Source organism: Balaenoptera ricei, chromosome 3 (assembly GCF_028023285.1).
Source record: "Balaenoptera ricei isolate mBalRic1 chromosome 3, mBalRic1.hap2, whole genome shotgun sequence".
In the NCBI taxonomy this organism is placed as follows: Eukaryota; Metazoa; Chordata; class Mammalia; order Artiodactyla; family Balaenopteridae; genus Balaenoptera; species Balaenoptera ricei.
Window position 1 is genome coordinate 19,004,443 of NC_082641.1, and position 15,458 is coordinate 19,019,900.

The 15,458-nt window shown below is 35.3% G+C and overlaps 1 protein-coding gene across 3 annotated transcripts in view; it reads right to left on the bottom strand.

The window, feature by feature from the left end:
• The window catches only part of CDH12 (cadherin 12), a 276,586-nt gene that overhangs the window by 210,358 nt on the left and 50,770 nt on the right, over window positions 1-15,458 (bottom strand). The window contains exon 1 of one of the 3 annotated variants that reach the window (XM_059919225.1): window positions 2,327-2,385. The exons of the other annotated variants lie outside the window; for them this stretch is intronic. Within the exon in view, the coding sequence (XP_059775208.1) occupies window positions 2,327-2,329 (3 nt within the window). The 5' untranslated portion in view covers window positions 2,330-2,385. Of the gene's footprint in view, window positions 1-2,326; window positions 2,386-15,458 lie in introns of those variants that run through there. 3 annotated transcript variants of the gene reach the window in all.

Here is a 15,458-nt window from a genome sequence, read left to right on the forward strand (position 1 = left end):
ATATTTGCATTATTTCCAAAATTAAAAAAATGTATTTTACTGATCTCCTTTCATTGCTTGTTACAATATTTTTCTCTTCATATATCATTGATTGCTGATTAAGGTAAGTTATAGGCAGAAATTCTAAGATCAAGCAGGGTCTGATCATACTTCACTGTATTATTTTAGATCATAAATAATACAGAACTGAATCCAAATCAAGCCTTAATTCTAAATTATGATTGAACTCCAACATATATGGTGTGATAGGCAGGATTCTACTATATTGCCTAAGATTTCTCTCCCCTTGGTGTACATTCCCTGTAAAATTCCCGGCACTGGGAAGACTACGGATTTAACCCTTAAGGTTACTTTATGTTTGGTGAGCCTGATCTAATCACATGCGATCTTTGAAAGCAGAAGGGTTTTTTCCCAGGTGTAGAAAAAGGAAGTCAGAGACACATACTTCAGATGGCTTGGAAGAAAACAAATACCCATGTTGAAAATTGCTAATACAGAAGGGAGTTGAGGGCAGTCCCCACGTCATTGCTAGCAGTATGAAGACACCTCAGTTCTACAATAGCAAGGAGATAAATTCTACCCCTCTGACACCTTGGTTTCAACCTTGTGAGACCCTGAGCAGAGAACCCAGTCATGCTGTGCTAGATTTCTACCTGCAGAATGTGAGTTAATAAATAGGTGTTGTCTTAAGCTGCTAAGTTTGTGGGAATTTGTGATGCAGCAAGAGAAAACCACATGTAGATAATTACAGAAATCAAATATTATTGTTATTTATTTTTAAAAAATAAGTCGTGACTTTCAATTAAAGAGATAATTTTGATTTCTTGGTTATGTGCTCCAATTTTCTAATACATTACTGAATTTGTTTGCTTGTTTAATTTTTCCTACCAATATCTTTATTATTTCTAGTAAACACATTTGCTGCTTCCTTTGTATAAGTGATCCTGTACCAATCCCCTGTGTGAATCTAGTGATGTTGTTAAGTACTGCATTTTGTCCCTTTGGCCATTCTATGGGCAGAGACCTCAGATCTCAGATCTGGTCAATGTTAGTAAGAATCTGCCTTTCCAGTCAAAGAAGTCCCTGCTTGACTATTAAGATAGTCCTCATCTCACTCTACATACTGGACAACATAATGGAGACACCTCGAAAACAGAAAAAAACAAAGTCTACATACAAAGGCAGACTGAGATGAGAGAAACAAGGAAAGGAGAGAGGGAGTCATTCTGACACCATCGTGTCAATTCCAGGAATCATTCAGACTTTTCCATGTAGAATGAACCTATAAATCTCCTACTCTGAATTTGGTTTTGCCAGGTATTAAAAAAAAAAATCCTGTCTAATTGACCCCAAAACAGAACCACCCACTTTCTTTTTCCATACAATAAGCACTTATTGAATACTGACTGTATTCCACAGATCTGGGGGCAAATCCATCAGTAAGTCCCCAAAGATCAACATGGGTAGAGGATCTGATGTTCTACATCAAAGTCAGCAAAAAAACTGAAAAAGATTTTATTGTTGCTAATTCTTCATCCTTTACACGGTTTAAAGTGACTGTTTCTTGTATTAGGTCAGAGTAAAATGTCTGCCAATCTTAACTTTATAATGTGGGAAACCTGGGTAGTTGATCTGGTGTGTGGTGAGCTCAGGACTGACAGAAGAGCTGTCACCATGTAAATCATTGTGTGAAGTCAGATGAGACGTGCTGTCTCATTATGTACAGACACTCACACAGTGGCGAAGGCCTCTGCTCCTCTTGCCATTCAAATAACGACCATTAATTAAACTTTAATCAAATGCTTGGATTCATTAATTTTATCATGTTCTTATGAGTATTCTCTAAGCCAACTGTTCTAAGCATTTATTTTTAATATGGGATTTTTTTTTAAAGAAAGCTTAGCGGCTACATCACTATGCAGAATATGTTGAATGAGACAGGGTCAGGGTCACAGTTTCTCCCCACTTCCTTTCCCTGATCCAGAATCACGCGTACACCTGGAAAACTTGTAACAATGCACAGAAAGCTTCTGCAATTCTCTGCTTGAACTTTTATGATACCACAATTTAGCTGCTGCCCAAGCAGATTCCCCACCATCGTGGGGCAGGAAACACTTTGTGTTGCACGTAATGTTTCTTTAATTCCAAGTTTTGATTCTGTTCACATAAAAATACAAATAATGATGTATTTTGGTTTAAAATAGGCTCAATTCATTGCCTTCTTAAACACTGAGTCCTTCGCTTCTGTGGTCCTTCTATGCTTGCGGATATGACAAAGTTGCCACTCATTTTATATCCTGACGCCTTCTCTGAGAGCTCGGCGTACCATTTGTTGGTTTTGCGTACACCACTGCTGCTAATGATGCTTGAAACTTATTGGCCCTGTTCATAGAAAGAAGAATAAAAAGGCCTTTGAGCAGTCAGCTCAGATATATAGATATAGATATATAGATATCAGTTCACATACAAATTTTTAAAAAAGGCATTCTACTTGAGGTTTAAGCTTTGTCTTTCATGTTCTAGAACTACTTCTACCATGACTCTTGAACTCACCAGTCCAAACCACTGCATAAGTTCTTGACTGGAGAAACCAACCACTCTGGCTGTCTCCCAGCTGTGTTCATCATAGGCAACTCTTAAACTAAATAATACTTGGGATCAGCTATTCCAAAAATATGTAGTGTAATTTCAATTGGTGAAAAAGGAGACATAGCTTTAAAAAGAAAAGAAAACAAATAGCCTCAATGCATGGCTCTGTCACAACATAAAATCAGGCCTCTGGAACTGGAAAGCACCTTAGAGAACGTTGTTTCAATTACTTCATTTCACAGTTGAGGAAATTGAGATTCAGAAAGGCTAAGTGATTTCCTCAATATCATGGAGTTAGTTAATTACAGAAATCAGAATAGAATCTGGGTTATCCAACTCTCTGCCCAGTGTTTTTTTTCATTACACCAAGTGAAATTATCTGCCACTATTTTGGGGCCAGATGACTCATGAAAGCAGCCTAATAATACTTAATAAACCAAAATATTATGTGCCTATAAAATTTAACACACAAGTAAAAGAGCCTTAATTTCCTGATGGTTTCAGATAAGATAAATTACATTAAATGTATTTCATTATAATTGCATATATAAATGTGTTAGTGAATTTATATGAAGAAAAAGTCAGTACCAACAAAAATGATCAGGGACTGAGACTAGATCTATGTTGAAAGTCAAAAGGACTACATCAATTTCAAGCTCCATTAGCAACACAGGAAAAATAACATGGAGTGAAATTAGTAGACATAAGCTTTATTATCAGACTTGGGTATGTGTGTAGAGAACAATATAAATCAAAGGAAATGGGATCTTTTGATTATTAATAATTACATTAATGTTATCTATTTGAGTAATTTATATAAATATACTAATTATTTTATAGATATTGTTTTCTTTGACATCATTAATAATCTTTTCCTCCTTTGTGATGAGAATGAGGCGCCTGAGGTTTGGGATATTAAAATATTTGTTCCATATTTTGCAGCTCGACAGTTGAGAGGCTGGAAACAAAACCCAGGTATCCTGACTTAGTCTAATATTGCACATGCTCTCTTATTTTTAATTTTACTCTAATCTATTTTGGAAGTTTTTCAACAACAACAACAAAAAACATTTTCCCCCAAGATTTTACCCTATTTTAAAGGCCCATAACTTGTGGTCACAAAGAAGTAGTTAATGGTGAGTATTTTCTGCACTTCACATCTTTTATCACACATTATATATTGTGGAACATAAAATTTTATGAAATTATAGTTACATGCTTGAAATGGATGTCAAATCTCTTCATCTTCTATGTCACAAGTGAGAGCTGTAAACCTGAAAAATTAAAGCTACAATATAATTTATCTTACCCATAAATAGTCTACTATACGTTATACGCTTTTGAAGTAAATAATGATGGATAAGTCTAAAAATGATATTTCTCCATGGAACACTATGTGACAAATAGCTAGAAATGCCATGATATAACTGGAATTATGTCACCTGCATATAGAAAGAAGACGCTCAGCTCCTTTTCCCTACACTTTTACACACAAGAAATAGTTGAGTATAATTGGTTCAATGAGTAAAATTTCATTTTCTTTTTTTATGTGGACAAGAATCTCTCTTTCTCATGACAGTTATGAAAATGTCAGTAATACATGTATTTTTAATAGTTGTTTCTTTTTTCCCTGCAACTAGGTAAACCAAATAAATCTATATATTCCAAAGCAAATAGACTATATATTAAGTAATGTACCTGTTATTTAAAAATATTCATGAAGTCTACAGTAATTTCACACCTTGCAATATAGTTTTCAATTTTAGGATAAGAGTTTTAAAAGTTATTACATGATATGAAGTGATTTGAGGGCTGTGGATATACTTCCTTAGCAGGAAAGGTTGCCATAAAAATGTTTTTAAAAAGACTGCTCTTGGGGCTTCCCTGGTGGCGCAGTGGCTGAGAATCTGCCTCCCGGTTCAGGGGACACGGGTTCGAGCCCTGGTCTGGGAGATCCCACACGCCGCGGAGCTACTAGGCCCGTGAGCCACAACTACTGAGCCTGCGCGTCCGGAGCCTGTGCTCCGCAACAAGAGAAGCAGCGATGGTGACAGGCCCGCGCACCGCGATGAAGAGTGGCCCCCGCTCGCTGCAGCTAGAGAAAGCCCTCGCACAGAAACGAGGACCCAGCACAGCCAAAAATAAATAAATAAATATTAAAAAAAAAAAAAAAAAAAGACTGCTCTTGTTTTTGACTCTTTCAATCTGGTAGACTGAGGTTATAATATAAAGCCAAGAATTATGTGTGAAATAGACAAAAAGGAACTTCAGTATTGAGGTATAAATTCTCCCTTCTCCTTACTGTCTTCTTAGTACCCTATAGAACTGTTAATTTTCCTCCTCAGTGACCTATGCATTTAATTAGAATAAGCACTACCTACATACACAGCAAAAACAAAAACAAAACATTTAGTGATATAGAGCAACAACAGTCAGTAAAGGAAAGAAGAACAAAGCTGCAGAGTATCTGTTTTAGAAAATCTGGAGTAAATTTAAGCTTTCAAAATTTTTATGTATATATATATATATATATATATATATATATATATATATATATACACATACATCCCAATGATACTGCAATTCTAGACCATCCCCCATAAATCATGGGTAGTTTTTACTATTAGTACCAACATTAATATTCTCTTGCATATTATATCTCAAGTTGATTTTATGTAGTACATAGGACACAAATTATTTCCTGCTTAAAATAAGACCTAATAATTTTGTGTCATTAATAACTTTAGTATCAAGTCATACATTAATTATTTTTAAAGTATTTCTTCAAAATATCAGGAAAACCAGCTTATTATTTGCAATTTTCTGAGTAAAATTTCATTGATATTAAGTCTTTACAAAATATATCCAGGGTCAGCATTTCAAGAAGACTAGTAGTAAAATGGTTTCTTACATAAAAGAAAATTTAAACATATAAGAACCATCTATTCTCTTGTGACATTGCAATGAATAGCCTCGGTGAACCACTGTTGGTCTCCTGAGAAGTTAATCCACCCTTTAGTACATTACCCAGCCCAATAGCCTCTGCCTTTTCTTGTTCTTTTCCCTCTTATGGGAAGTTAAAAGATTTCTTCCTTCAAAATATGACACATATAAAGAAGAATCTGATTTTCACTACATTTAACACACACCTAAAACGTTGTTGGAAGCACCACACCTAGTCAATTAAATACTGAAACAATCTTAAAAAGGGTCTTAAGGGTCCTCTAGTTCCCTTCAAGGTGCTCAGATTTGAAGTGCTTCTCCCATTTACACTTTGCAGCAGGATACTTGCAGGGAATCCTTTATTAAAGCAATAGCAGTCATTGATTTCTTTCTTTTTTATTTTATTTTTTTACAAACTAGCTTTTATTTACTATGTTTTCTTAGCTGAGATTCATCAGTTCTTCAAATATCAATTAATGTCGACATATTGTTCCACCACGAGAAAATTGTTCAATAACTTCTAGATGCTTTTTTTTGTCACATACTTTTATCCTGGTCTTAAAAATGAAGCATGGACATTTAAAAGGCAAACTTGAGGCAGTCTCTTCTAACTTTCCCAATGCATCTAATATTATTTGATTCAAAACCCGAGTCTAAGAGCAAATAAAATTGACTTCTTTTTTTCATTTCAGAATACGAACTCATTGAACTATCCCTTCAGGTTTATGCTCCATCAGTTAACGCTACTCTATTTTCACAAGAAATATGATTTGATCTGAGAAGAACTGCAGCAGCCAGAAACATATATTTCCAGAACGTGTCTCTAAGAATACTGTAGCCATTAAATGTCTTCCATAATGTCTGTGATAAATTTTACTATTAGTGAACAGTATCAGTTAAAGGCATCTCTTTGGAACCGCTAGTCTAGCCTATAGGTGCCCACCTGCTATGTAATTTTCCAGTCATAAACGTGGATAGGTCAATCTATCAGTGTTTCTCTCAAAGCAGTAACCTCAGCAATAGTTGAAGGCCTCCATTTTAATTTAATTGTTTTATTTGTTTGCTACTTTTAGGTAGATATAACATAGAATATCCTTTAAAAGCACAGACTTTGGAACTTAATTGCCTAAGTTTGGTGCTATGACCTTGGGCAAAATAGTTAATTTCTTTTGTGTAAGATGGGAATAATAGTGGCGGTTGTGATGATTAGATAAGATAGTAAAAGAAAAGAGTTTATTACAGTATAAAAAGTAAGCACTCCTAAGGGTTAGCTATTATTTCCTTCCAACCCCTTGTGCCTACATTCTTGCCTCTAGTTTTGTTGGAGCCAGTATGCTCTGAATATTCCTGAGGTTTAATCATGGTTAAACTCTTGCCTTCTGCCTCTTCTTATGCCTAATGTTCTTCTGTGCTTATATGCTCATATTTGATAGGCTAAGCCAACATCTATGTGTACTCTATAAAAGACACATGGAATACTGGGACTTGGATCTATCTGAGATCAAATTATCTCTGCAAAACAAAATAGATCAAGGGGTATGTATAAGTCCAGAGAGAGCTAGAAAACTAGACATGGGCGGTCACTTTACCTGGTTAACCTAGACCAAAAAGCAATGAGCTGGACTAAACCTCTTGATTTCTGCTATAGCAGCTCAGAATCAGTCTGTCTCCATGATTGTTTCCAGGTGTAAGGTGACACAATTATTGCTGATTCATTCTCCAATTATAATGTGATAGCTGTTACTGATAATATTGCAGCATCCAGAAGGATGCTCACATCTTTGCCATGTAAAAGAAACAAAGAATACTGCATTCAATCTTCAAGTGATGGCTGGAATAATACAAAAATGTTTTACCTGCCATACATACCAACACAGTCAATATGCAATTTGTTTCACTATATTCTTCAGCTATAAAAGTATATTTACATACACTCTATTGAATATTTACTCTACTTAAAGCCTGCAGTAGTTCTTAAAATCAATGAATTGTTCACTTTCAATTGTTTACTTACATTATCAGTAATACTGATAAATAAAATAAAAAGAAGTAATCAAGGAAAATTCATCAACAGTTTTCCTTTTTCCTGAATATTTTATTCGGTCATTAAAAATCATTATTGATTACATGAATTTTGAAAAAAATGGGAAGTCATACGACAATTGTTTCTACTCTATGCAAAATAATGTGCTCACTTGAAAATTTCTCGCATCGTATAAATTAAAAAAAATCACTGCCGAGACATATTGAATAACCATAGCTAGAAGATAGGGAGTAAAAAGGCAGGTGTAAGTGACTCCACACTCTGCATTTCCCACCTTTACTTGCTGCAGCTTTCAGTAAATAATTACTACAGAACATTAAATCATAAAAGACAGTGAGATCTGCTACCTTTGATTCCACTGAAGTACTTGAACTTCTATTTTTAGCGATCTCTATCTTTGTTAGCCTTTTGGGATCTGGTTGCAAAGTCGATAATGAGTATGGCAGTCACTGCTAGTAGCCTATCCAATATCCATTTCCTCTTTCTTCTTATTAATAGAATCATTCCATATTAATAGAATCTATTATCAATGAGCTGTATCTTGGCTAGCAGTATGCCTAATTAAAATGCTCACCTCCCCAAAATATCTTGGAGACAAGGGAGACTTGGGATTCCATTTGACTAATAAGATAAACCTGGAAGAAACCTTTTGGAGCTTTTAGGAGAACTTTTTTAAATGGACAGACTCATCTGGTATGTACTTTTTGCTGATTTTCTTTCATCTCTCCCATTTTTTTTTCCTTCATCTTTTCCATGTCTTGCTGACATAATGACTAGACACACAGAAGCCACTTTATGAGGATACAGAAGAAAGAAAGCTTAAGATGATGCATTGGAAAAGTAAAAGGCCATTTTTGATGTTATCTTGGAGTTGCTGTACCAAACCCAGGATGTTTATCTCTGGACTTCTTTTACACAAGAAAAATAAATTTCAACTTGTTGAAGAGGTTATAGCTGGATTTCTATTCTATGCAGCTGAAACCAATTCTGACTTAGTAGATTTTTTCTTTGTGCAACAGTATTTGTAAAAATTACTTACAATTTGTAGTAATAAGTACGTATATGTAAAACACATGTAAAAAAAGAGAATATTAAAGTCATATATTCAATTGATAAATGTAACAAAAAATAGACTAAACAGTTTTTTTTTTTAAATAATTTTTTTGATGTGGACCATAGTTAAGGTCTCTATTGAATTTGTTAAAATACTGCTCTTGTTTTATGTTTTGTGTTTTTTTGGCTGTGAGGCATGTGGGATCTTAGCTCCCCGATCAGGGATCAAACACGCACCCTCTTCATTGGAAGGCAAAGTCTTAACCACCGGACCACCAGAGAAGTCCCTAGACTAAACAGTTTTAAAAAAAAAAAAGATATTAATTGGAGTATAATTGCTTCACAATTCTGTGTTAGTTTCTGTTGCACAACAAGGCGAATCAGCCATACGCATACATGTCCCCATATCCCCTCCCTCTTAACTCTCCCTCCCATCCTCCCTATCCCACCCCTCTAGGTCATTGCAAAGAGCCGAGCTGATCTCCCTGTGCTATGCTGCTGCTTCCCACCAGCCAACTATTTTACATTCGGTAGTGTACATATGTCGATGCTACCCTCACTTTGCCCCAGCTTCTCCCTCCCACCCTGTGTCCTCAAGTCCACTTTCTATGTCTACCTCTTTATTCCTGCCCTGCAACTAGGTTCATCAGTACCTTTTTTTTAAATTTTACATTCCATATATATGTGTTAGCATATGGTATTTGTTTTTCTCTTTCTGACTTACTTCACTCTGTATGACAGACTTTAAATCCATCCACCTCACTACAAATAACTCAATTTCGTTCCTTTTTATGGCTGTGTAATATTCCGTTGTATATATGTGCCACGTCTTCTTTATCAATTCATCTGTCAATGGACAATTTAGGTTGCTTCCATGTCCTGGCTATTGTAAATAGTGCTGCAATGAACATTGTGGTACATGTTTCTTTTTGAATTATGGTTTTCTCAGGGTATATGCCCAGTAGTGGGATTGCTGGGTTATATGGTAGTTCTATTTTTAGTTTTTTAAGGAACCTCCATACTGTTTTCCATAGTGGTTGTATCAATTTACATTCCCACCAACAGTGCAGGAGGGTTCACTTTTCACCACACCCTTTCCAGCATTTATTGTTTCTAGATTTTTTGATAATGGTCATTCTGACCAGTGTGAGGTGATACTTCATTGTAGTTTTGATTTGTGCTTCTCTAATGATTAGTGATGTTGAGCATCTTTTCATGTGCCTCTTGGCCATCTGTATGTCTTCCTTGGTGAAATGTTTGTTTAGGTCTTCTGCCCATTTTTTAACTGGATTGTTTGTTTTTTTGATATTGAGCTCCATGAGCTGTTTGTATATTTTGGAGAGTAATCCTTGGTCTGTTGTTTCATTTGCAAATATCTTCTCCCATTCTGAGGGTTGTCTTTTTGTCTTGTTTATGGTTTCCTTTGCTATGCAAAAGCTTTTAAGTCCCATTTGTTTATTTTTGTTTTTATTTCCATTACTCTAGGAGGTGGGTCAAAAAGATCTTCCTGTGGTTTATGTCAAAGAATGCTTTTACCTATGTTTTCCTCTAAAAGTTTTATAGTGTCTGGTTTTACATTTAAAGTCTTAAATTAAGACTTATTTAAGTCTTTAATCCATTTGGAGTTTTTTTGTGTGTATGGTGTTAGGTAGTGTTCTAATTTCATTCTTTTACATGTAGCTGTACAGTTTTCCCAGCACCACTTATTGAAGAGGTTGTCTTTTCTCCATTGTATGTTTTTGCCTCCTTTGTCATAAATTAGGTGCCCGTATGTGTGTGGGTTTATCTCTGGGCATTCTATCTTGTACCATTGATCTATATTTCTGTTTTTGTGCCAGTACCATACTGTCTTGATTACTGTAGCTTTGTAGCATAGTGTGAGGTCAGGGAGCCTGATTCCTCCAACTCTATTTTTCTTTCTCAAGATTGCTTTGGGTATTCAGGGTCTTTTGTGTTTCCATACGAATTGTAAGATTTTTTTGTTCTAATTCTGTGACAAATACCATTGGTAGTTTAATAGGGATTGCACTGAATCTGTAGATTGCTTTGGGTAGTATAGTCATTTTCACAATATTGATTCTTCCAATCCAAGAACATGGTACATTTCTCCATCTGTTTATGTCACCTTTGATTTCTCTCAATAGTGCTTTAGTTTTCTGAGTACAAGTCTTTTGCCTCCTTAGGCAGGTTTATTCCTAGGTATTTTATTCTTTTTGTTGCAATGGTAAATGGGAGTGTTTCCTTAATTTCTCTTTCTGATTCTTCATTGTTGCTGTATAGGAATGCCAGAGATTCTGTGCATTAATTTTGTATCCTGCAACCTTACCAAATTCATTGATTAGTTCTAGTAGTTTTCTGGTGGCATCTTTAGGATTTTCTATGTATAGTATCATGTCATCGTCAAACAGTGACAATTTTACTTCTTCTTTTCCAATTTGTATTCCTTTTATTTTTTTTCTTCTCTGATTGCTGTGGCTAGGACTTCCAAAACTATGTTGATTAAGAGTGGTGAGAGTGGACATCCTTGTCTTGTTCCTGATCTTAGTGGAAATGCTTTCAGTTTTTCACACTTTAGTATGATGCTTGCTGTGGGTTTGTCATATATGGCCTTTATTATGTTGAGGTAACTTCCCTCTATGCCCATTTTCTAGAGAGTTTTTTTTATCATAAATGGGTGTTGAATTTTGTCAAAAGCTTTTTCTGCATCTATTGAGATGATCATATGGTTCTTATTCCTTAATTTGTTGATTGATTTGCATATATTGAAGAATCCTTGCATCCCTGGGATAAATCCCACTTGATCATGGTGTATGATGCTTTTAATGTGCTGTTGGATTCTGTTTGCTAGTATTTTGTTCAGGATTTTTGCATCTATGTTTATCAGTGATATTGGTCTATAATTTTCTTTTTTGCGATATCTTTTTCTTGTTTTGGTATCAGGGTGATGGTGGCTTCGTAGAATGAATTTGGGAATGTTTCTCCCTATGCATTTTTTGGAAGAGTTTGAGAAGGATCAGTGTTAACTCTTCTCTAAATGTTTGATAGAATTCACCTGTGGAGCTATCTAGTCCTAGACTTTTGTTTGTTGGAAGATTTTAAATTATGTTTCAATTTCATTACTTGTGATAGGTCTGTTTATATTTTCTAATTCTTCCTGGTTCAGTATTGGAAAATTTTGCCTTTCCAAGAATTTGTCCATTTCTTCGTGGTTGTCCATTTTATTGGCATATAGTTGTTTGTAGTAGTCTCTTATAATCCCTTGTATTTCTGCAGTGTCAGTTGTGATTTCTCCTTTTACATTTCTAATTTTATTGATTTGTGCCCTCTCCCTTTTTTTCTTGATGAGTCTAGCTAAGGGCTTATCAATTTTCTTTATCTTCTCAAAGAACCAGCTTTTAGTTTTATTGATTTTTGTTATTGTTTTCTTTGTTTCTATTTCATTTATTTCTGCTCTGATCTTTATGATTTCTTTCCTTCTACTGACTTTGGGTTTTCTTAGTTCTTCTTTCTCTAGTTTTTTAAGTGTAGGGTTAGATTGTTTATGTGAGATTTTTCTTGCTTCTTGAGGTGAGATTGTATGTCTATAAAACTCCTCTAGAACTGCTTTTGTGTCTCCCATAGGATTTTTTTTTAACATCTTTATTGGTGTATAATTCCTCACAATGGTGTGTTAGTTTCTGTTTATAACAAAGTGAATCAGCTATACATATACATATATCCCCATATCGCTTCCCTCTTGCATCTCCCTCCCTCCCACCCTCCCTATCCCACCTTGCTAGGTGGTCACAAAGCACCGAGCTGATCTCCCTGTGCTATGCGGCTGCTTCCCACTAGCTATCGGTTTTACACATGGTAGTGTATATATGTCCATGCCACTCTCTCACTTTGTCCCAGCTTACCCTTCCCCCTCCCCTTGTCCTCAAGTCCATTCTCTAGTAGGTCTGTGTGTTTATTCTCATCCTGCCCCTAGGTTCTTCATGACCATTTTTTTTTTTTATTCCATATATATGTGTTAGCATATGGTATTTGTTTTTCTCTTTCTGACTTACTTCACTCTGTATGACAGACTCTAGATCCATCCACCTCACTACAAATAACTCAATTTCCTTTCTTTTTATGGCTGAGTAATATTCCATTGTATATATGTGCCACATCTTCTTTATCCATTCATCTGTCGATGCCCCTTATGTTGCTTCCATGTCCTGGCTATTGTAAATAGAGCTGCAATGAACACTGTGGTACATGACTCTTTTTGAATTATGGTTTTCTCAGGGCATATGCTCAGTAGTGGGATTGCTGGGTCGTTTGGGTCATCGTGTTTTCATTGCCATTTGTTTCTATGTATTTTTTTATTTCTTTTTTGATTTCTTCAGTGATCTCTTGGTTACTTAGTAGCGCACTGTTTAGCCTCCATGTATTTATGTTTTTTACAGTTTTTTTCCTGTAATTGATTTCCAGTCTCACAGTGTTGTGGTCAGAAAAGATGCTTGAAACAATTTCAATTTTCTTAAATTTTCTGAGGCATGATTTGTGACCCAAGATGTGATCTATCCTGGAGAATGTTCCATGTGCACTTGAGAAGTGTATTCTGCCACTTTTGGGTGGAATGTTCTATAAGTATCAATTAGATCTATCTGGTCTATTGTGTCATTTAAAGCTTGTGTTTCCTTATTTATTTTCTGTTTGGATGATTTGTCCATTGGTGTAAGTGGGTGTTAAAGTCCCCTACTATTATTGTGTTACTGTTGATTTCTCCTTTCATGGTTGTTAGCATTTGCCTTATGTATTGAGGTGCTCCTATGTTGGGTGCATCAACATTTATAATTGTTATATCTTCTTCTTGGACTGATCCTTTGATCATTATGTAGTGTCCCTCCTTATCTCTTGTAACAGTCTTTATTTTAAAGTCTATTTTATCTGATACTGGAGTATTGCTACTCCAGCTTTCTTTTGATTTCCATTTGCATGGAATATTTTTTCCATCCCTTCACTTTCAGTCTGTATGTGTCCCTAGGTCTGAAGTGGGTCTCTTGTAGACAGCATATATATGGGTCTTATTTTTGTATCCATTCAGCCAGTCTATGTTTTTTGGTTGGGGCATTTAATCCATTTACATTCAAGGTTATTATCGATAGGTATGTTCCTATTACAATTTTCTTAATTGTTCTGTGTTTGTTTTTGTGGGTCTTTTTCTTCTCTTGTGTTTCCCACTTTGAGAAGTTTCTTTAGGACTTGTTGTAAAGCTGGTTTGGAGGTGCTGAATTCTCTTAGCTTTTGCTTGTCTGAAAAGCTTTTGACTTCTCCATCGAAACTGAATGAGATACTTGCTGGGTAGAGTAATCTTGGTTGTAGGTTTTTCTCTTTCATCACTTTAAGTATATCCTGCCACTCCTTTCTGGCCTGCAGAGTTTACACTGAAAAATCAGCTGATAACCTTATGGAGATTCCTTTGTATGTTATTTTTTGTTTTTCCCTTGCAGCTTTTAATATTTTTTCTTTGAATTTAATTTTTGTTAATTTGATTAATATGTGTCTTGGTGTGTGTTTCCTAAGGTTTATCCTGTATGGGACCCTGTGTGCTTCCTGGACTTGGTTGACTATTTCCTTTCCCATGTTTGGGAAGTTCTCATCTATAAGCTCTTCAAATATTTTCTCAGACCCTTTCTTTTTCTCTTCTTCTGGAACCCATATAATTCGAATGTTGGTGCATTTAGTGTTTTCCCAGAGGTCTCTGAGATTGTCTTCAATTCTTTTCATTCTCTTTTCTTTATTCTGCTCCTCAGCAGTTATTTCCACCGTTTTGTCTCCCAGCTCACTTATTCGTTCTTCTGCCTCAGTTATTCTGTTATTGATTCCTTTTAGTGTATTTTTCATTTCAGTTATTGTGTTGTTCATCTCTGTCTGTGTGCTCTTTAGTTCTTCTAGATCTTTGTTAAATATTTCTTGTATTTTCTCAATCCGTGGCTCCATTCTATTTTTGAGATTCTGGGTCATCTTTATTATATTACTCTGAATTCTTTTTCAGGTAGATTGCCTATTTCCTCTTCATTTATTTGGTATTGCAGGTTTGTACCTTGATCCTTCTGTGACATATTTTTTTGCTGTTTCATTGTTGGTGTTTTTTTTTTTTTTATGAGTGGGATTGTGTTCCTGTCTTATTGGTTGTTTGGCCTGAGGCTTCCAACACTGGGGTTTGTAGGCTATTGGGTAGAGCTGGGTCTTGGTGCTGAGATGTGGAACTCTGTGAGACTTCACTCTGATGAATATTCCCTGAGGCCTGAGGTTCTCTGTTAGTCCAGTGGTTTGGACTCAGAGCTCCCACTGCAGGAGCTTTGGCCTGACCCCGTGCTCATGAACCAAGAGCCCGCAAGCTGTCTGGGCAGCAAAAAAAATAAAAACTAAAAAAGTAAAAAATAAAATTAGAGTAGGAAACTAACAGATATGTTAGGAAGAATATAAAAATTAAAATGTAGATGAATCGACAACCAGAAGGTACATCAGTACCACAATCGTAAAAAGAAGGAAGGAAAAGAAAAAAAAAACTAGACTAAACAGTTTTGATTGAGCCATTTCATGTTGTATTTTCCTAAATAAATACCTTATGCAAAGAAAACATGCCATAAACTCTCTAATAATTAATGAAACAAATGTCTTGTAAAGAATTTTAAAGACAAGAAAATTTAAGGAGAATTACCTTTATGGAAATCACAAACTACCCTCTCTGTTGCAAATCAAAGTTCTATGTACTAATTTGGAGAAACTTGTTTTGAAGTTTGTGTTTTAATAATGCCATTTTCATTGTTTCACTGTATTTTCTAACAAAATAAAA